This window comes from Oncorhynchus mykiss, chromosome 8 (assembly GCF_013265735.2).
Source record: "Oncorhynchus mykiss isolate Arlee chromosome 8, USDA_OmykA_1.1, whole genome shotgun sequence".
NCBI classification, from domain to species: domain Eukaryota; kingdom Metazoa; phylum Chordata; class Actinopteri; order Salmoniformes; family Salmonidae; genus Oncorhynchus; species Oncorhynchus mykiss.
This window is the reverse complement of record NC_048572.1, coordinates 22,383,213-22,405,147: the sequence shown is the minus strand read 5'-3', so window position 1 is coordinate 22,405,147 and position 21,935 is coordinate 22,383,213. Positions and strand designations below refer to the sequence as shown.

At 39.7% G+C, this 21,935-nt stretch overlaps 1 protein-coding gene across 1 annotated transcript in view; it reads right to left on the bottom strand.

Moving 5' to 3' along the window:
• Nucleotides 1–2,122: 2,122 nt before the first annotated feature.
• LOC110529613 (scavenger receptor class A member 5) overlaps nt 2,123–21,935 on the bottom strand; it is an 84,533-nt gene continuing 64,720 nt past the window's right edge. The window contains exons 8-9 of the mRNA XM_021611970.2: nt 11,489–11,677; nt 2,123–5,332 (exon numbers count right to left, since the gene is read on the bottom strand). Of these exons, the coding sequence (XP_021467645.1) occupies nt 5,199–5,332; nt 11,489–11,677 (323 nt within the window). The 3' untranslated portion in view covers nt 2,123–5,198. The remainder of the gene's footprint in view (nt 5,333–11,488; nt 11,678–21,935) is intronic.

The following is a 21,935-nucleotide window of genomic DNA, read 5'->3' as shown; positions in this document are numbered from 1 at the left end:
CAGATGTCTGCTGCAGCCTGCATGTGTGTCTGAAATGATCCCAAGCACAGTTGAGGCACACGTGTCTTACCCAGTTTCTCCACATGTTCATAGCTACACGACATCCCCATAGCAATGGGCAGACCATGCCCCAGCCATACTGCCCTTCCAGGTGGTACTGCATTCTGTTTAATCACAGGTGGGAACCATTTCAATACCCTAGTTGTTTTCCCTCTTTCATTCAGCACTATATTGTAGAAACATAGTTTAATATGAAGACAGTGCATTGTTGCTACATGTTTTGGTTGTTTTTATAGACATATGTGTTCCTTGGTCAAACCTCAGTGTGGGCTCTGGAGGGGAAGAAAGAGCTGTCCTCAGCTCTGCTCAAATTGGGTGGAATTGGGGAAATCCACAATTTAATCACTTCATGCATGTTTTCAATGTCAAATGTTGTTCTGCATACATGGTTTATTTGTCCATGGTTTTACTTGAATAATCAACTGCATTTTGACAATTTCTTGCTTATTGTTTAACTTTAATTTGGATCATATCCAGTGTGCATATGTTAATCAATTCTGTATATGGACATGTCAACAGAATGTGCGTGTTCCAACAGCAGCTTCATCTGAGCATTCAGACACAGGAGATGGAAGACTGTTCAGGAAATCCAGGCCAAAGGCCACCGATAACTCTTGCTAGTTTACAATAGCAAACAGCGGCTGTCAAATCTTTCTTATAGTGTTGATCCTGTCCAGAATACTCATGGGAATATGGGGGAGTTCTGGAGGGCTCTGGGGTAGCAGTTCGAAGTGCAGCCTTGGAATATACTCATTTTTTAAAGTTACACGTCAAGTAGTGCTGATTGCTGGAACTGCCCTTTCTCTCAGAGTTATGTGATGTGAGTCTGCTCTGAACAATGTGGTTTCTTTCCATAAATGAACTGAAGAGATAGTTGTTGAGCCCACTACCCCTTGCACAAAATCCCTGTAAATAGATTCACAGATTGTCATTTCAAATTCTCATACAGAGCTGACTCAATGGGACAGTCATGGATGTTGACGCCAGAGAGGCCTTGTGGGTACAATAGAGGATAAGAGTCAAATGGTTCCTTTGTCCATCTGTGAATTCCACTGAAATATCCCTTAACAAATATTGTCCTCATGTCATACCTCAAATAAACAACTCGGTGTTGTTTGTCTGTGTTTGACATAAAACTGAGGGTAGAAAATAGATTGATACAGTTCCAGATGCTAAAGACTCCCACAATCAGAGTGTAAGAACCTCGGTGTACCAAAGACCCAAACATTTGATATGATAAAATGAATAAGTGCTATTACCTGCATACAATATATATTTTTTAATTTTAAAATAAAAAAAACACAAAAATCCCCCAATAAATGCTATTACCTGCATACAATATATATTTTTTTATTTTAAAATAAAAAAATCCCCCAATAAAAGTTCAAACATGTTGATTAAACGCATCTTCCCCTCACTCGTGATTCAAGGTCTTTGTTCTAGGTAGGCAACCCTAGTCCTGGAGTGCCGCAGGGACTTCATGTTTATTATGTAACTGACCTGAAACCAGGTGTGTTCAATTTAGGCAATCACTGAACTGATCAATTAGCTCAGTTGATCAGGTGTAGTGTCTATTTGGAACAAAATCCTGCAGTACCTGCAGCACTCCAGGAACACTGTTTCCTTCCCCTGCCCTAGGCTCACCATATGTTGAAGTGATCAGGTGATTCTCCAGCAGTCATTTCTATATCCGTCCTCCATGTGGAATCACTTTTAACGTAATTGTTTCTCAGTTGTCAATCCAGAGATGCCATGCCCAACTTCCTCTCTCCATCTTCACCTGTTTTCTTGATGTAGCTACAGCAGGGTTTCACAAACACGGTCTTCGGGACCCCAAAGGGTGCACGTTTTGGCTTTGCCGTTGGACTATACAGTTAATTAAAATAATCATCAATTGTTGATAATTTGAATCAGCTGTGTACTGTTAGGGCAAAAACCCTTGAGGTCCCGAGGATCAAGTTTGGGAAACCCTACTGTAACTATAGTATGAGATAGGATTACCTAGCTTTCTACTGAATTGCCTCTAACCTCATTTTAATAAAAATTAATGTCCACACAAACAAATTAATACCATTTTATTCTTTCAACAGTACATTATCTTTTTTTTATCAGCAAGAAATAGTAGTATTATCTAATGAACATATGACATATTGTCACATATTCACTGTATTTATTTAAACATTTCAAATTACATGAAAAAATACTATACTATGGTATAAATACTATAGTATTCACTGTAGTGTTTTGCAGACTTTACTGTAATATTCACTGTAGTATTTACTGTGGTATACTGTATATTCACAGTTAACTATCGTATAATTATTGTAGTAAAATAAAACTAGTGTATATACTACAGTTTTTAATGTAGTGTTTTTTTAAAGAGATTACTGTAGTACTTACTATAATGTTTTTGTTTTATTATATTTGACATAAGTGGAGGCTTTGTCCTTGAGGAAATCTACTGGACAAGTACTAAAAATATCATGTTTTCAATTACCTGTATGTAGTTGAGACTGGGGGTCTAAACAGATAATTCAGCACTTCTGCTCTTTTCTATCATCTGTGGGTAACACAATATATGGTCTATACTTGGCATGTAGGTTTCTCACTTGTGGGTGGAACAAATTGGAATATGGGGGAAGGGAATGTTTTCCACTAGTTACCATACCCACAAAGTCTAAATTGGCTATAACATAAAAAATGGATGAAAAAAAAAAGATTCTTCATCTAAATTTAAGGTAGGTATAAGGTTAGCAGTGTATTTAAGGTTAGGGTTAAAGTTACGGTTGGGTTTAAAATCACATTTTAAGAAGATAAGTTGTAGAAATAGGCGGGGCTTAAAATGCTATGCGGCTGTGGTAACTAGTGACAACCGAGGGGAATGGGCAGTGTATATGCTAATTAAATATTGTAGTATTTAATATAGTTTTAAAAAGTTTAGTGTTTTTGCCGACTGTAGTGTTTTTGCGGACATTACTGTTGTAATTACTACAGTGTTTTCTTTGCAGATAATACTGTAGTATTTACTATAGTATTCTACGGTATATTCCAACGTTCTCTAGTAAGTACTACCACACATGATCGAGGGATGCTACAGTGTAGTATAGTATTTTACAGTATTACAGTTTACTGCAGAATTTTATAGTAAGTGCTGTAGTATTCTATAGTAAACTGTAGTATTTTTTCATGTGGGCCGGGTGTTATGACCAGCACAATCGATAAACAGATATTTACACTCCTCAAAAGTCCTTTATTAAATCTTGTCCAATAAAAGTGTTGGTTAGAGTTACAGGGGTACCATGGTATAATAAATCAACCAATCTCGACTTCACATTCTGTGGCAATTATAGCATCCTGGTATTTGATAGTATGTTCCTAAAGTGGGAACTTGGGTTTGTGGTCCCTGTTATACAAATCAAAATTGTGTGCAGGCTGCTCCCTTGTACTTGAAAAGGCATTGCATGACTGATGAATTTACAGAACAGTTGAAGATCCATGCAACAATTACCTCTATGTTCACAGACTAACTGCACCCTAGTTGAATATTTGAGAGTGGATTATAATAGTAATGATCACATACTGCAGGAATATGTATTTCTACAAAACCAGAATAATTTCTTTCTGTGAAAATAATTCTGAAGAATTCCAATAGAAAATATTTGTTTATAGTTTCTTTCCCAAGAGGGAAGCATTACCAATCTGAATGAAAATATACAAAGAGGGTAAGGTGTTATCTTTGACAGTAGTCACATACACCAGAAAGGTGCAGTGAAATGTGTTGTTTTACAGGATCCGCAATAGTAGTACGGCTCCCCTGGAGCAAATTAAGGTCAAGTGCCTTGCTCAAGGGAACATCTACAGATTTTTCACCTTGTCGGCTCAGGTATTCGAACCAGAAAACTCTATAGCACTCTATAGCACTGGAGGCTGGTGGGAGGAGCTATGGGCTCGTTGTAATGGCTGGAATGGTATAAAGGAATGTCAAAAATGTGTCAAAAATGTCAAAAATGTGGTTTCCATATGTTTGACCTCTTCGATACCACTCCATTTATTCCATTCCAACCATTACAATGATCCCGTCCTCCTATAGCTCCTCCCACCAACCTCCACTGCTCTATGGCACTCTATAACACCTCAATAGCACTTGTCGGAATATGAACCTCAGTGGATGAAAGTGAGGACCATGTCTAAAGGGGAGCTGCTTCCACGCTTCAAATGAAAAACTGAGAGATAGTCCAGATTTATGTGTCTCAAAGTATATCAAACCTAGTCCTCAGGACCTCAGCACATATCTTTGCTTATCCCAAAGCAATATTTGTCTAGGCTCATCTACAGAAATCTATGATAAAAGATATCATGCTCATGGAAACACTTGATTTACATTTGAAAGTGTATTACATCAGCGTTTGGTTTTGCTTATTTCACACAATAATCTATATTTCCCTGTTTCCTTTCCTGTGATAAACCTCAAGTCGTTGTGCATGTTTTACAATTGCATAAAAATGTTCCCAAAATATAAAAAGCCATCTAGGGCTGTAATTTGTCTTACTTTAGTCCTGGTTTCCATACATAAACCAACCGTTACGTCTCCAAACCGCCCCTGCAATTGTCGATGAAGAAATAGGCATTTTTGGCTGCACTCTAACATAATCAAAATTAGCCAGTTGAAGGGAGAATAATGAAAGAGAGAGAGAGAGAGAGAGAGAGAGACTCTAAGTCATGATGATAAAAAAAACAATGCTTGCTTCCACAGACAGAAATGTTGAAATCGACAGACACAAGCCAATCAATCGTACTGGGGCCAAGCCATACACCTATTTCAAATGGCATTAGTTCCCTTTCTTTTCTTTGTAATCGCGTCATCTGTCAACAATTGGACAAACATTTGTGACTGACCATTTTTTAAGTTGGTCCTTTATAGGCACTGAATCTAGTTCAGCTATTGTTAAACATACTTTACTTAGACAAAGTCGGCCATGAGGCCCTAAAGGGGTCTGAAGTCAAATCAGTTGCCCACAGCAGTCAGTAGGTGTAGGGCGTCAGAATGCAGCCCCTCTGCTCTGCCTCACGCTGCCTGTCATCTGCAATTTAACTCTGCAGTTTAGAACTGAACTCAGTGGGAGTTAAAATGGTGGGTGTTAGGTGTTGCATGTCACCCCCGCATCCTCCACGTGCCCACAGTTAGTCTTGCCCCAGCCTGAGAACTTGCACTGGTGGATGGTGTCCTCATTCCCAACACAGGCCACATCATCCATCCAGATGAGCCCAGTACCTGTAGAAAGAGACAGGGCAATATATTAGAGACAGAGATAGAGATAGAGAGAGAGGAAACACTTTAGTCAAGATTTACCTGACAGTGCAGGTCACTCCAGTACTTACAGAAACATATGGTTTTCAACTGAGATTATAAAGGAGGGATTTAGAGGATTTTTTCAAAGACATTTTTCATATTTTTTTTAAGTTTTCATTTACAACTGCGACCTGGCCAAGATAAAGCAAAGCAGTGTGACAAAATCAAACAACACAGAGTTACACATAAACACACGTACAGTTAATAACACAATATAAATAATATATGTACAGTGTGTGCAAATGTAGAAGAGTAGGGAGGTAGGCAATAAATAGGCCATAGAGGCAAAATAATTACAATTTAGCATTAATACTGGAGTGATAGACGTGCAGATGATGATGTGCAAGTTGAGATACTGGGGTGCAAAACAGCAAGTAATAATATGGGGGTGAGGTAGTTGGGTGTGCTATTTACAGATTGGCTATGTACAGTGATCGGTTAGCTGCTCTGATAGCTGATGTTAAAAAGAGAGTTGCATGGGGCCAGCCAAGTATCAGTCTCTGATGTTCTATTCTTTCTCTCAAATCATAGCCTTTATCTCAAGTGAAGATACTGTGATAGCAGAGACTAGTCTGGCCATACTCAGGCTCCTCTCCTATCTCTCCTAGCCCCTCAGTCTGCTGAGTAATTCATCACACGAGTCTCCTCTGAGAGCTCTTGGAAGCGTTAATGTGAGGCAGATATCTGGCAGAGGGATGAGAGCACGCCGTGTCTCCACAAACACAGAAGTTCTGGAGACTGGAGCAAGCCTCTCCTTTCTCCCGTCCACAGGCATCAGCTAGGGTAGCTAAGCACCACCAGAGGGGACCTCCGGCATGGAACCTCTGTCTGAAACTGGGTTTATTGTTGTATCAATTACATTGAAGACAGAGCTGGGAGGCCGACAAACAAACATGACAACACCCCCCAGGGCCTGCTTCTTGATCCAAATTAAAATTATTTCAAGACCCAGTCAAGATCTCCGGGATGGCTTAATGAATTGTTGCTGTCTGAAGAATGATGTGCAAAATGAATATACAATGTATAAAGGCACCTTAGGAATTCCATTGTTCATGATGAGTTTGGAGTTACAATGGTAGACTTGGGACAATGAATTCATCATGCGCTTTGAGAAGAAAGGTCACGTCATCAATCAGTATGTAAATCTGATGGGAATGCATTTGTGTGCTTGAGGGCTGGATGGTTTTACACTCTGTCTATTGTTCTACCACTGTGCTCTTTTTGGGATCTAAATGACTTTACTTGCTAAATAAGCAGGTTTGATAAGTTCACTAACATAATTCAAAGACATAGGATCTTAAATATATGCCTAACATAACCCAACTTGGTTTGATCTATAACAACAAGGTCTAATATACATGCAAGAAAACCGCACAGATAAACAGTATATCAAACCAATCCACATAATATATGTTTCTAAGATGCAATATGTCATATGAATGTCTCTGTCCCAACAAAGGTTCCCACAAAGTTACATTAGCATAAGCATGTCTGTCTTACTCCACATTTGAATCAGGTTTCATCAGGGTTATATTTGAATGCTGACAAAATAACAAGCACAAAAAGCACAATATGGTTTTTATAAACCTGAATCAGACGTTCATTTATTTTACTCTATGATGAGAGTTTACAGATATGCATGAGGGCTTCCTTCCATAGACCAATCAGAGGCTGTGTACGGGGTGAGAGGATTCATAGACAGACTTGATGAAAGACCATTAGAGGCCAATATAACATCAATATATCCTGCTCTAGTTGGAGCCAGCAGACTAGACCATCAAAACTATTTAACGTCAGTGCTGGTCTGATATAGCGTACAAATAGAAGTCTGTAATGAGAATTCTTTGTGTTGTTTGGTAGTAATGTCTCAATTTCAGCAATGTTATCTATCGTTGTGTGTCTTGGCTCCAAAGAAGTATTATCCCTAATGTTCAAATGAGTCCTGTCCCTCTCATGTTTAAGAACAGGATGTGTAAGTAAATATCATACCATATTGTTTTCCATATACTTTATGACCAACGGTATTGTCGAGGACGGACCACAATCACGAAGGCCTGGCCTATTGTCTATCTACTCTATTCGTTTGTTCACAGAAACATTTTGAACTTTAGGTGTGAGCAATATTTTCCCTTCGAATGTTGGCAAACACAGTGTGTATGATCAGAGTTCTGCTCAAAGGTCTTTCTACCACATTTAGCACCATAAAGTGCTAACGTGCCGACTCGTAGCACAACCAACTACATTACATTGAGTCGTAGCACAACCAACTACATTACATTGAATAACTGAAACATCTTGAGTGCAGCATGAACATGAAGCAAACTTGAAAAGAAAACTTAGCCTCACAAATGGGGTCTATGAAAGACACATTTACAATTGTTTCATTCGTCCTCAAATAACATACGCCCTCAAAAGCCAATGTGAATTATAATACATTTTAAAGCATGGCTCTTGGAATAAGTATTCCCAGAAACAAATAATATTAATACACCATAATATGTTGATTGGACCTAACAGAGGTGTGTGTGTGTGTGTGTGTGTGTGTGTGTGTGTGTGTGTGTGTGTGTGTGTGTGTGTGTGTGTGTGTGTGTGTGTGTGTGTGTGTGTGTGTGTGTGTGTGTGTGTGTGTGTGTGTGTGTGTGTGATGTAATGGTAGTTGTTGAAAAAAGGTCATAGAGGAAACAGATATTACCACTGGGACTTTTTTGATGGCATCTGGCTCCTATGATTTTTCCATATAAACTTATATGAATCTCAGTAGTATTCTACTGCTGTGTGCACTAATACCCACCATAAAAAAGTACAATTACAAAAACAAATGATAAAAATCATAATCCAACACCCTGAAACACATTTATCACAGTCTGTACTGTAGTTAGTTCCTAACTAGATGGAGATAAACTGCAAAGTGGCTTCCCAGCTAGCACATAATGTTCTGAGAACCATATGTTTCTTAGAGCTTGGTGAGAGTGTGGTTGTCCTATGGTTATTTTGCATACAACCTTCCCACAACGTTCTGGGAATTGTGCAGGATAGTAGTTTGGCTTTGGAGCATTTAAGGAACTTGACAAAATACCGTTATTTTCTTGGTATTTCATTACGTTAACAGAACGTTTCCGAAAAGTTCAAACATGTTTACATTGGATTACATTACAGTTCTATGAATGTTCTCCAACTGGCTTGACATTGGGAATGTTCTCAAATAGTTCAGAGAACATTAAGAAACAATGTTCTCCTGTGGGAATTTCAATATTTAAGCATAATGTTTCCACCAGGTTTCCTCATGGTTCTATTTAAAATAATGTTCTCAAATAGTTCAGAGAACATTAAGAAACAACATTCTCCTGTGGGAATTTCAATATTTTAAGCATAACGTTTCCACCAGGTTTCCTCGTGGTTCTATTTAAAGTAATGTTCCGTTCTCAATTTGTTCTGAGAACGTTAAGAAACAACGTTCTTCAATGGGAATTTTAGTATTTAGCATAATGTTTTCTGTCAGTTTCCTCATGGTTCTATTTTGAGTAATGTTCATGAACATGAAAAAACCTTTCTGTAAAATGTAAAAACCACAAGAAAACATTAGTAACGTTCAAGGAACGTTCTAAGAATGTTATTTAAAAACATATACATTCCTTTCTCAGCGTCAACAAAACTCTCTCTATTCTCTATCTTGTTAAGTGTGTTCAGGTCCACTAAATGACCCTGATCTGAATGAGAGCTTGTTTCCTATGAAATGGGGTCTGTTTGAATAGACTAAAATCAATTGCTTTGTATGAGTAAAAAAAACATGGCATGCTAGCCAGGGGTTGGAACCGTTTCTGGGAACAGAACAGAAAACCTGAAATGAACAAAAACATTTGATGAACAGAATCAGAAATGGGAACGAAAGTGATCTATACTGTTCCAGAACAGAACCATTATTTTAAAAGCATGGTAACTAGTTAATGCCATTGTTTTACGTTCCAGGCATATTGTTTTTGTCCCACAAATAACACAACATGGTGCCTATGCCAAAGTCCTCACTCTGTCACTTAGAAACTTAGTCCAGTGTCTGCCTGCTAGCTGAAAATATTGGCCAGTACGTGTGCGTGTGTAGGCAACGTGCCCCTCCCCCTCCAAAGCTTAAGCTACTGTTGTAACGGCTGTCCTCTTCATCTGAGGAGGAGTAGGAAGGATCGGACCAATATGCGGCATGGTAAGTGTTCATATTTATTAAACTCAGAACAAAATAAGACCAAAATAACAAAAAATAGACCAGCACGAAACAGTTCTGTCTGGTGCAAACACAGAGACAGAAAACAACTACCCACAACTCAAGGGCGAAACCAGGCTGCCTAAGTATGGTTCTCAATCAGAGACAACGATTGACAGCTGCCTCTGATTGGGAACCATATCAGGCCAAACACATAGAAATACAAACCTAGAACAAAAACATAGAATACCCACCCACATCACACCCTGACCAAACTAAAAATAGAAACATACAAAGCAATCTACGGTCAGGGCGTGACAACTGTAGCCTACTGAAATTACAAGCGTGATTCAGAAATTAGGGAGAGATGTATAATTGGAGAAGAATGGATGACCTTTTCCAATGCTAGTTACGGGCATTATAGTTATCACGTTTCACATTGGATTTATTAACTGTTTTAAATTCTGGTGCCTCTCTGCACACACAAGGCAGTTAGCTAGCTAGCTAGCTCTCGGAAGTTCAAAGACATTCAAAGTTCCTCCATAGAAGCCTCTCCTTCGTAGGCCTAATTCAGATAATGCATGTCATGACAAGATACCCAGCACTTCAAGCCAAGCCTCCTCCTCCACTCTCTCACTCTCTCCCCACCTGCAAAATTTCAGTCGCATCTCGCTCACTACACTTGGTGGTCCATTGTGCACGTAAACAACTATAGCTTAGGCAGCTGATAGCACCCAGGCACTATCGGCTGCTTAGGCTAAAATAACTATAGCTTGCCCGCTCCATAGCAAGCTGCACAATCTGCACTGATTGGTGAAGTAATTTAATCTCGAGCTAATGTAATTTAAAAAAAAAAATGATTTCAGAGGTTTAAAAAGGAACAGAAAGAACAATATAATTTTTGGCATTCGAACCAGTTCAAAACTTTATTTTGCAGGTCGGAACAGTGGAACACAACAAAAAGAAAAATGGTTTTGTTCAGAATGAAACGATGAGAAAATAATTTATGTTACAACTCCTGATGCTAGCTCCATCCTGGTGGCACAGTGAGCTAATTCCATGGTTAGAGAACAGAAGATCAAAGGTTTGAATCTCACTGATGCCATGCCACAATAATAAAGAAATGTTTTTGCATGATTAATGCCTAATTAATTTCCATGTGTCCTATCTGTGTTTGGAGTTCAAAACAGTTAACTCAAACTAATCTAGCAGTGTTATAAAGTCTTATTGAAACATTCAGTGAAAGTTTTTTAAGGAAGTTATTCAAAATTCTCAAAGTAACCTATCTTTTCCAATCTCAGAACGTTAATAAAACCTCAGGGGAAAACTTTCAGGGGACCATAGTAAAACGTTATCAGAACCTCCCTGCAACCTAAAAATGTACGTTCCAGGAACAGGCAACATATTTACATCTGTTCTCAGAACGTTTAAAAACCTTCAGTTTTACCGTTCAGTTCTCAGAACTAATGGGAAACCAAAAATCTAAATCATTTTAGACCCAAAATCCAAATCATTTTTGACCCAAGCCACCCCGTGTACCTGGACTTTGAACTACTCCCCTCTGGATGCAGATGTAGGGCACCCCTCGGCAGGAAAAACAAAGCTAGACAATCATTTGTGCCAGGTGTGATATCCCTCCGAAATAGCTCGGGCTGATCAACTATCAACTCAGTAAGGCCAGCAGGCTAGTTTATTTTTATTGGTATGTACTGTAATTGTTATGAAAGTTGTATTGTCAATTTGTTTTGTACTTAAACGCCACTTTAAACGTGTACATGACACTGCAACAAAATTTCCCCATGGGGACAATGAAGTCAGTAAAGTAAAGTAAAGCTCAACTTACATTCCCACAACTTCAAAGGAACCAAATGTGCTAGCTGGGTTACCTTGTCCAAACCGGCCTGTTTTATGGATCTCGAAGGCCCCTGTGTAGCCAAGCATCCTGCAGACCACGTCACCGTCCTTCTTGTCCCAGACGTCGTCACACACCGTTCCCCAGCGCCTCTCATGGAACACCTCCACTCTCCCCTCGTGAGGGCCTGATCCATTCACCAGTCTCACCAGTGTCTCGTCCACTGAAAAATACACATGCACAACGCACGCACACACACACACACACAGCAGGAGAGAGAGACATGGCTGGTGGTTAGACAAGGAATACTGAGGGGTTCATAGACCACAGATAAGGTTGAGATGGCTTGACTCAGTGTATTAGTTTTGTGCATTAATTTTGTTTGTAGACATCTTTCACCACACGTTGGTTTAATCACCAAAACACAACATAATTACATCTTGTACATTTTTATTGTTTTGGTGCAATTTCCTCAAGTATGTTGTACATTTTCACAACTGTTAGTACAAAACTCAAAAAGCACTTGTTTCAAAACTTTAAGCACATTTTCAATTGATTAGGTATAACACACAAAATCATACAGTCACTTTTTCACCAAACTTAATCAGTGTTTCATCTAGAAATACATGTTTCACATTGCAATACATGTTCATATAAAGTAATTACCTTTCACAATGCAATTCTCACATGACTTTTGATGATTCTTTTCTCTTTTGTTAAAGAGTACTACTACTCGTACTATTACTTAACCTAATTGCTCTTAATTGATGATCACCTAACCGTTTGGTAAACCTGTAGATTTAACATGCCAACTCGCTTGTCTAGTACAGATTATGAGAACTACATCATGAAAACGTATGTCTGTAAATTAGAAACATAAATATGATCAACTGTATCCTCAAAAGTACTGCTATGATGATGACTAATATGATTTAAATTCATAGTATATTGAAAAAAAAAATCTGATATTGACTAGTTCAGAGATGTACTGTATGTAACTAATCAAATTCAAATGCATTGTTTGTGTACACAGATTAGCAGATGTTACAGCAGGTGCAGTGACATGCTTATGTTTCTAGTTCCTACAGTGCGGTGATACAATATCAATACAATACATTACCAACACGCAAACAATCCAGAAAGTCCCACCCCCAAAAAAGAAAGAACCAATGTATTCATTATATTTCACATTAAACATATATTTGGTGAGAGATGTCTACAAACAAAAAGAATGCACAGTGAAAGGTTTTGAATGTAAGACTGGCTGTGTTACAAGTGTTACCAGTTTGAAGTTTAGAAAATTCAACACATACTTGTGAACATAGTACCAAAGCAAAAAATAAATATAACGGTAGTTCTTTTAACAACCAGTTAATTGTCCTTTGAATGTAGTATGCTACAGTATTGTAAATGACAGTACATTACACTGTTTTCACATGAAGTATTACACTAGCACTACCCATTAAAAATGACTAAACATCACATTTCCATCATTTCTATCCCATGTGTGATCAAAGGTGTGATCATTGAAGGCATCTTTCACAATGTAATCAAAACAAAAGAAATTAAAGAAAGAAAAATTGTTTAGCAGGCAGTAATTTGAGCCTTGTCTTGATCATTTGTCCATAGGTTTTCATCAAAGTCACAGAAAAATATGTTCATTCTCGTGGGAAAAAAACTATTGGCCTTGTGAATCTAAGTCTAACATAGGTCTGGATTGAAATCATTGCATGCCTCATCCATGGCCTGAAGGAGGGTGGTTCGCTGATGGGGATGGCAATAAATTGTGAAGCATTTTGTCTGTAATGTAATTTTCGTCATGTGTCGGTGTAACAGTATAACTTTAGACCGTCCCCTCGCCCATACCCGGGCGCGAACCAGGGACCCTCTGCACACATCAACAAGTAAGACTAGCTGTCACCACTGACTTCAGCTAATGGGTATCCTAATATACATATACAAAAATATCATCCACCTGTATTGTAATCGTGTATTGTATTTTACAGTATTGCATTCTGGGGATTGTCGTGTTGTGCGTGAGCAAACGTGACTGGATGGCCAGCACTACAGTATTGTACTTACGTATGTATCGTAGTGATCCTGTATGTGGTTCAGTTCATAAGAGCATGGCACTAGCTAAGTTCCTATAATTCTAACCATTTTTACCATGACTTGGTTTCATTTGGAGCATCTTTTATACGTCTCTTGTTTGTATAAATTGCAAAGACATTGGCAACTTTGCATTTGTAGTCAACTTTGTTCTGAAGTTATCGGCGGTCACAGAGAGATGGATAAATCATGTGATTCTATGATTAGCGGAGATATTCTGAGGGCGAAAAATAATTTAATGATGAGCTTTTAATGATTTATTTAACTTTTATTTAACTAGGCAAATCAGTTAAGAACAAACTCTTATTTACAATGACGGCCTACCCCGGCCAAACCCTAACCCAGACAATGCTGGGCCAATTGTGCACCGCCCTATGGGACTCCAAATCACGGCCAGTTGTGCTACAACCTGGAATCGAACCAGGGTCTGTTGTGACGCCTCTAGCACTGAGATGCAGTGTCTTAGACCGCTGTGATACAGCCTGGAATGGAACCAGGGTGTTTGTAGGGATGCCTCTAGCACTGAGATGTAGTGTCTTAGACCACTGCACCACTCGGGAGCCCACTTAACAGTTGTACGAATGGTCTGAGCCAGGCGTTGGATTTTGAGCGTTTTCAAGTGCAACGTTAATAACGATGGTTTTGGGAATCATCTCAGACATTTAACGATGCTCCTACGAAGGTTCTAACAATTAATTTAGTATTAAAATGCTTGTAGGAAACAGGGCCCAGCATGGTTATTGTCTTTAATTAGTAAACACATGCTTTTTTTTCAACAAGTTTGTTTAAAGCATTGTTTGTCATTTTCATGTAGACTAATAAATCCATCTGATATGGAGCAACAAGCCAAACATCTTTAACTTTGTCAATTTTGTTATTTTTCCATTACTGTGAAAATAAAACAAAACAAAACCTCACTTTTAACAAGATTGAAGTGAAATTTGCCTTGTGGTCTTGTCGGGGCAGGAGAAGGCGTTGAAAATGATTAGTACCTCTCATTGAAAAATGTACTCTGACTCAACTAGCTTTTATTTACCTTAATAAGAGATTAATAACGTTGGGCTCCAAATGGCTGAATATGAATCTGGAGGATAGACTCGAGAAGAACACAGGAACATCTCAATAATGTGTTGCAGATGTTGAGCCTGAGCTCTGCTCTACTCTTGGCCTGAGACACGCCGAGAATCTGGCAGATTGAAAACGTGTCTGCTACAGACATGTAGCCAGAACTTTCATTTTGTCATTAGGGATTACTCTGGTAACGGCTCAGGAAACTTCAATCTGTCTGGAGAAAAGCATATCCAAGTTATCTCTGATGGGGGTGTGATGAAGATAGGCCAGAGCCAGGGTCACATTGGCAGAGTAATTAACAGAGCAAAGCGGACAATGGTCTGTCTACAGTAGGTAGCAGAACTAACAAGGAGAAATCCAAGCTCTTCTAAATGCCTAATCCAGCTCTATAGCCTACAAGGCCAAACCAGAGATACACATACCTTCTGTATTATCACTAAAATTAAACAGCCATACAGCTGTAGGTGTGTAACAGGGTTGTTATGTATTAAATGTTTATGTATTTTTATTGGTTGGTTCAAGTCAGATGTCAATAAGGTGTTATGTCATTGGCTAAACTTGCAGATATGAGGAGATTGCGAACATCAATTCTACCCAGTCTGAAATTGACATGCAAGAGGTAGGTCACTTTCTGAAATAGTGCATTCTATTTACGTATTAACAATGTGTACGAGTTCACGATGCACATTTCCTGAAATATATACAGTGCAGTCGGAAAGTATTCACACCCCTTGACTCTTTCCACTTTGTTACGTTACAGCCTTATTCTAAAATGGACAAAATAAAAAAATCCTCATCAATCTACACACGATACCCCATAATGACTAATGAAAACAGGATTTTAGAAAACAGAAATATCTTATTTACATAAGTATTCAGACTCCTTGCTAAGAGACTTGAATTTGAGCTCAGGTGCATGATTGGAGTCCACCTATGGTAAATTCAATTTATTGGACATGATTTGGAAAGGCACACACCTGTCTATATAAGGTCCCACAGTTGACAGTGCATGTCAGAGCAAAAACCAAGCCATGCGGTCAAAGGAATTGTCCGTAGAGCTCCGAGACAGGATTGTGTCGAGGCACAGATCCGTGGAAGGGTACATTACTGCAGCATTGAAGGTCCCCAAGAAAACAGTGTCCTCCATAATTCTTAAATGGAAGAAGTTTGGAACCACCAAGACTCTTCTTGGCCAAACTGAGAAATCGTTGGAGAAGGGCCTTGGTCAGGGAGGTGACCAAGAACCCGATGGTCACTCTGACAGAGCTTCAGGGTTCCTCTGTGGAGATGGGAGAACCTTCCAGAAGGACAACCATCTCTGCAGCACTCCACCAATCAGGCCTTTATGGTAGAGTGGCCAGACGGAAGCCACTCCTCAGTAAAAGGCACATGACAGCCCACTTGGAGTTTGTCAAAAGGCACCTAAAGACCCTCAGACCATACGAAACAAGATTCTCTGGTCTGATGAAACCAAGATAGAAACTGAATGCCAAGCATCACGTCTGGAGGAAACCTGGCACCATCCCTACGGTGAAGCATGATGGTGGCAGCATCATGCTGTGGGGATGTTTTTCAGTGGCAGGGACTGGGAGACTTCTTGTCAGGATCAAGGGAAAGATGAACAGAGCAAAGTACAGCGAGATCCTTGATGAAAATCTGCTCCAGAGTGCTCAGGACCACAGACTGGGGCGAAGGTTCACTTTCCAAAAGGACAACAACCTTAAGCACACAGCCAAAACAATGCAGGAGTGGCTTCGGGACAAACTCTGAATGTCCTTGAGTGGCCCAGTCAGAACCCGGACTTGAACCCGATCAAACATCTCTGGAGAGAACTGAAAATAGCTGTGCAGCGACAATACCCATCCAACCTGATAGAGAGGATGTGCAGAGAAGAATGGGACAAACTTCCCAAATACAGGTGAGCCAAGCTTGTAGCATCATACCCAAGAAGACTTGAGACGGTAATCGCAGCCAAAGGTGTTTCAACAAAGTACTGAGTAAAGGGTCAGATTGCTTATGGAAATGTCATATTTCAGTTTGTTAAAATGTACTGGCAGCTTCATTAAATAGTACCTGCAAAACACCAGTCTCAACGTCAACAGCGGACAGTGAAGAGGCGACTCCGGGATGCTGGCCTTCTAGACAGAGTTGCAAAGAAAAAGCCATACCTCAGACCGGCCAATAAAAGATTAAGATGGGGAAAAGAACAGAGGAACTCTGCCTAGAAGGCCAGCATCACAGAGTCACCTCTTTACTGTTGACGTTGAGACCGGTGTTTTGCGGGTACTATTTAATGAAGCTGCCAGTTGAGGCCTTGTGAGGCGTTTGTTTCTCAAACTAGACACTATAATGTACTTGTCCTCTTGCTCAGTTGTGCCCCGGGGCCTCCCACTCCTCTTTCTATTCTGGAGAGAAACAGTTTGCGCTTTTCTGTTCTGTGAGTAGTACACAGCATTGTACCAGATCTTCAGTTTCTTGGCAATTTCTTGGACGGAATAGCATTCATTTCTCAGAACAAGAATAGACTGATGAGTTTCAGAAGAAAGTTCTTAGTTTCTGGCCATTTTGAGCCTGTAATCGAACCCACAAATGCTGACGCTCCAGATACTCAACTAGTCTAAAGAAGGACAATTTTATTGCTTCTTTAATCAGGACAACAGTTTTCATCTGTGCTAACAGAATTGCAAAAGAGCTTTCTAATGATCAATTAACCTTTTAAAATGTAAAACTTGGAATGGCTAACACAACGTGCCATTGGAACACAGGAGTGATGGTTGCTGATAATGGGCCTCTGTAGGCCTATGTAAATACAGTGCCTTGCGAAAGTATTCGGCCCCCTTGAACTTTGCGACCTTTTGCCACATTTCAGGCTTCAAACATAAAGATATAAAACTGTATTTTTTTGTGAAGAATCAACAACAAGTGGGACACAATCATGAAGTGGAACAACATTTATTGGATATTTCAAACTTTTTTAACAAATCAAAAACTGAAAAATTGGGCGTGCAAAATTATTCAGCCCCCTTAAGTTAATACTTTGTAGCGCAACCTTTTGCTGCGATTACAGCTGTAAGTCGCTTGGGGTATGTCTCTATCAGTTTTGCACATCGAGAGACTGACATTTTTTCCCATTCCTCCTTGCAAAACAGCTCGAGCTCAGTGAGGTTGGATGGAGAGCATTTGTGAACAGCAGTTTTCAGTTCTTTCCACAGATTCTCGATTGGATTCAGGTCTGGACTTTGACTTGGCCATTCTAACACCTGGATATGTTTATTATTGAACCATTCCATTGTAGATTTTGCTTTATGTTTTGGATCATTGTCTTGTTGGAAGACAAATCTCCGTCCCAGTCTCAGGTCTTTTGCAGACTCCATCAGGTTTTCTTCCAGAATGGTCCTGTATTTGGCTCCATCCATCTTCCCATCAATTTTAACCATCTTCCCTGTCCCTGCTGAAGAAAAGCAGGCCCAAACCATGATGCTGCCACCACCATGTTTGACAGTGGGGATGGTGTGTTCATGGTGATGAGCTGTGTTGCTTTTACGCCAAACATAACGTTTTGCATTGTTGCCAAAAAGTTCAATTTTGGTTTCATCTGACCAGAGCACCTTCTTCCACATGTTTGGTGTGTCTCCCAGGTGGCTTGTGGCAAACTTTAAACTACACTTTTTATGGATATCTTTAAGAAATGGCTTTCTTCTTGCCACTTTTCCATAAAAGCCAGATTTGTGCAATATACGACTGATTGTTGTCCTATGGACAGATTACACACAGGTGGATTGTATTTATCATCATTAGTCATTTAGGTCAACATTGGATCATTCAGAGATCCTCACTGAACTTCTGGAGAGAGTTTGCTGCACTGAAAGTAAAGGGGCTGAATAATTTTGCATTCCCAATTTTTCAGTTTTTGATTTGTTAAAAAAGTTTGAAATATCCAATAAATGTCGTTCCACTTCATGATTGTGTCCCACTTGTTGTTGATTCTTCACAAAAATACAGTTTTATATGTTTATGTTTGAAGCCTGAAATGTGGCAAAAGGTCGCAAAGTTCAAGGGGGCCGAATACTTTCGCAAGGCACTGTATTCCATAAAAAATCTGCAGTTTCCAGCTACAATAGTAATTTACAACATTAACAATGTCTACACTGTATTTCTGATCAATTTGATGTTCTTTTAATGGACAAAACATTTGCTTTTCTTTCAAAAACAAGGACATTTCTAAGTGACCCCAAACTTTGGAACGGTAGTGTATATTTACAAAAAAATACATATATGGGGGATTGGAAATTATGCATTGATAGAATATAAACTGTGCTGTAGCCTATTGCAGAATAAGGACAATTTAACAAACAATCTCCCATGTCGAGTTTGTCTACTTGGTCAAGCATTTACTCTATAAGTAATCTCTGATTGAGATCTGTATGTCTGAAAATAAAGACCTCAACATCTCTTGTTAAACCCTTCAGGCTTTCATTGAATACAGTTGAAGTCGGAAGTTTAGGTTGGAGTCATTAAAACTCGTTTTTCAAACACTCCACAAATTTCATGTTAACAAACTATAGTTTTGGCAAGTCGGTCAAAAGTCAAATCTACTTTGTGCATGACACAAGTAATTTTTCCAACAATTGTTTACAGACAGATTATTTAACTTATAATTCACTGCATCACAATTCCAGTGGGTCAGAAGTTAACATACACTAAGTTGACTATGCCTTTGAACAGCTTGGAAAATTCCAGAAAATGGATTTAGAAGCTTCTGATAGGCTAATTGACATCATTTTAGTCAATTGGAGGTGTACCTGCGGATGTATTTCAAGGCCTAGATTCAAACTCAGTGCCTCTTTGCTTGACATCATAGGAAAATCAAAAGAAATCAGCCAAGACCTCAGAATTTTTTTTTAGACCTCCAAGTCTGGTTCATCTTTGGGAGCAATTTCCAAACGCCTGAAGGTACCATGTTCATCTGTACAAACAATAGTACGCAAGTTTAAACACCATGGGACCACACAGCCAACATACCGCTCAGGAAGGAGACGTGTTCTGTCTCCTAGAGATTAACGTACTTTGGTGCGAAAAGTGAAAATCCGTCCCAGAACAACAGCAAAGGACCTTGTGAAGATGCTGGAGGAAACGGGTACAAAAGTATTTATATCCACAGTAAAACAAGCCCTATATCGACATAACCTGAAAAGCCGCTCAGCAAGGAAGAAGCCACTGCTCCAAAACCTCCATAGAAAAGCCAGACTACGGTTTGCAACTGCACATGGGGACAACGATCTTACTTTCTGGAGAAATGTCCTCTGATCTGATGAAACAAAAATAGAACTGTTTGGCCATAATGACCATCATTATGTTTAGAGTAAAAAGAGGGAGGTTTGCAATCCGAAGAACAATATCCCAACCGTGAAGCACGGGGGTAGCAGCATCATGTTGCGGGAGTGCTTTGTTGCAGGAGGGACTGGTGCACTTCAAAATAGATGGCATCATGAGGGAGGAAAATTATAGGGATATATTGAAGCAACAACTCAAGACATCAGTCATGAAGTTAAAGCTTGATTGCAAATGGGTCATCCAAATGGACAATGACCCCAAGTACACTTCCAAAGTTGTTGCAAAATGGCTTGAGGACAACAAAGTCAAGGTATTGGAGCGGCCATCACAAAGCCCTGAACTCAATCCTATAGAAAATGTGTGTGCAGAACTGAAAAAGCGTGTGCGAGCAAGGAGGCGTACAAACCTGACTCAGTTACACCAGCTCTGCCAGGAGCTCTCAACTTATTGGGGCTAAGATGTATGTAAACTTCTGACTTCAACTGTAAATGTGTTTATCAGTTTACTAGTTAGGCAAACACAATCTGTGTTCAACCCCTGGATGGGCCCCTGCCTGTAGTCCTTAAGGGAGTTTCATATGCAAGACCTCACCTCCTAGAGATGGCTATCACAGGGTCCAGTCTATGAGCTATCGTAACTGCTCTGACGTTATCTCCTCTCAGGTCACCTCCACTGTATGTGTTTGTGCTGGACTGTTTTCTGCCTTGTACAAAGAGGGTTATGTGTGGGCAATGTCGTCATCCTCTTGTGTGTGTGTGTGTGTGTGTGTGTGTGTGTGTGTGTGTGCGCACGCCCCCCGAGACAGCAGGAGTCCCTTTCCCTCAGCACGCACACAGTGGGAGGCTGATCTGAAGGGCCTCCTGTCCCCCATAATGTGAGAGGAGAACAGATTTAGGAAGAATAGGAAGGAGAGGAAATGCTAGATCTAGCCAGGATGTCATATTACAGGTCCCCTGCACATAAAGCCCAATATTGGAGACCTGGAACCAAATAACTAATGAAAAACACATCTCAGCCAGGTACAGACCTACCTACCTACCATGAGGACAGCATGAGGCTGTGAGGCCTCATGAGGCTGTCATTAGAAATTCAGACAGAAATTTGTTAAGACTTTACTCGAGACATAATCATACATCCAACAGAAAACCTCTTAGCAGAGCCTGTGAAAGTCCAGCTAATTGATCAGACGACCGCATAATGAAAGCCAGTACTTCCCCTTTTCTAGCACCATGCTGCTGACATCTCTCTACAGTTTCACAACAAAACTATTTGTTCTAGAAAAAGAGCCAATTGGTTAAGTCCTAAGGGAAAGAGCACTAAAAACCATGCTGTCAATACCTTATAAAAACAGGCACATTGTCAAAAGTGCATTTGGCAGAATGGAAAACTGGCTCACTTTGAAATGCTGTATGTCATCAAAACTGCAATTTTAACTGGGTATTTTTCATCATTAAAATATACTCTGGGAAAAAAATATATCTAACTTGGTTTGTGCATGAAATGCATATAATCAGGGCATAAACAATAACAGAAGAAAAAGGACGTACAAAACTTCCACCAAATGCTCTACACCTTCCTCCTTACTCTTTCCTCCTTACTCTTTCCTCCTTACTCTTAGAGGAGAGGAAGGGAACCTTGATCTTAGAGCAACAGTTTACAACATCTGGCAGGGAACCGATGTTTGGCCCTTTGCAACAACATTTCTGGACTAATGAACTAAGACCATGCTGTGCATTTTGTGTGTGTGTGTGTGTGTGTGTGTGTGTGTGTGTGCGTGTGTGTGTGTAGGCAGACACTTCAAATGTGGAGACTGAAGCTTGTGGCTGTCCTGCAAAAATGATCTGTCAAAGCCAAGCTTACTCCAGTTTCTGTGGACTCTTGGGATATCATATCAAAGTTTGGTACCCCCATTCTGAGAGGTGTGAAGGTGAAAGGCAATGCTATGGCAACAATTACCAAGCAAGCAT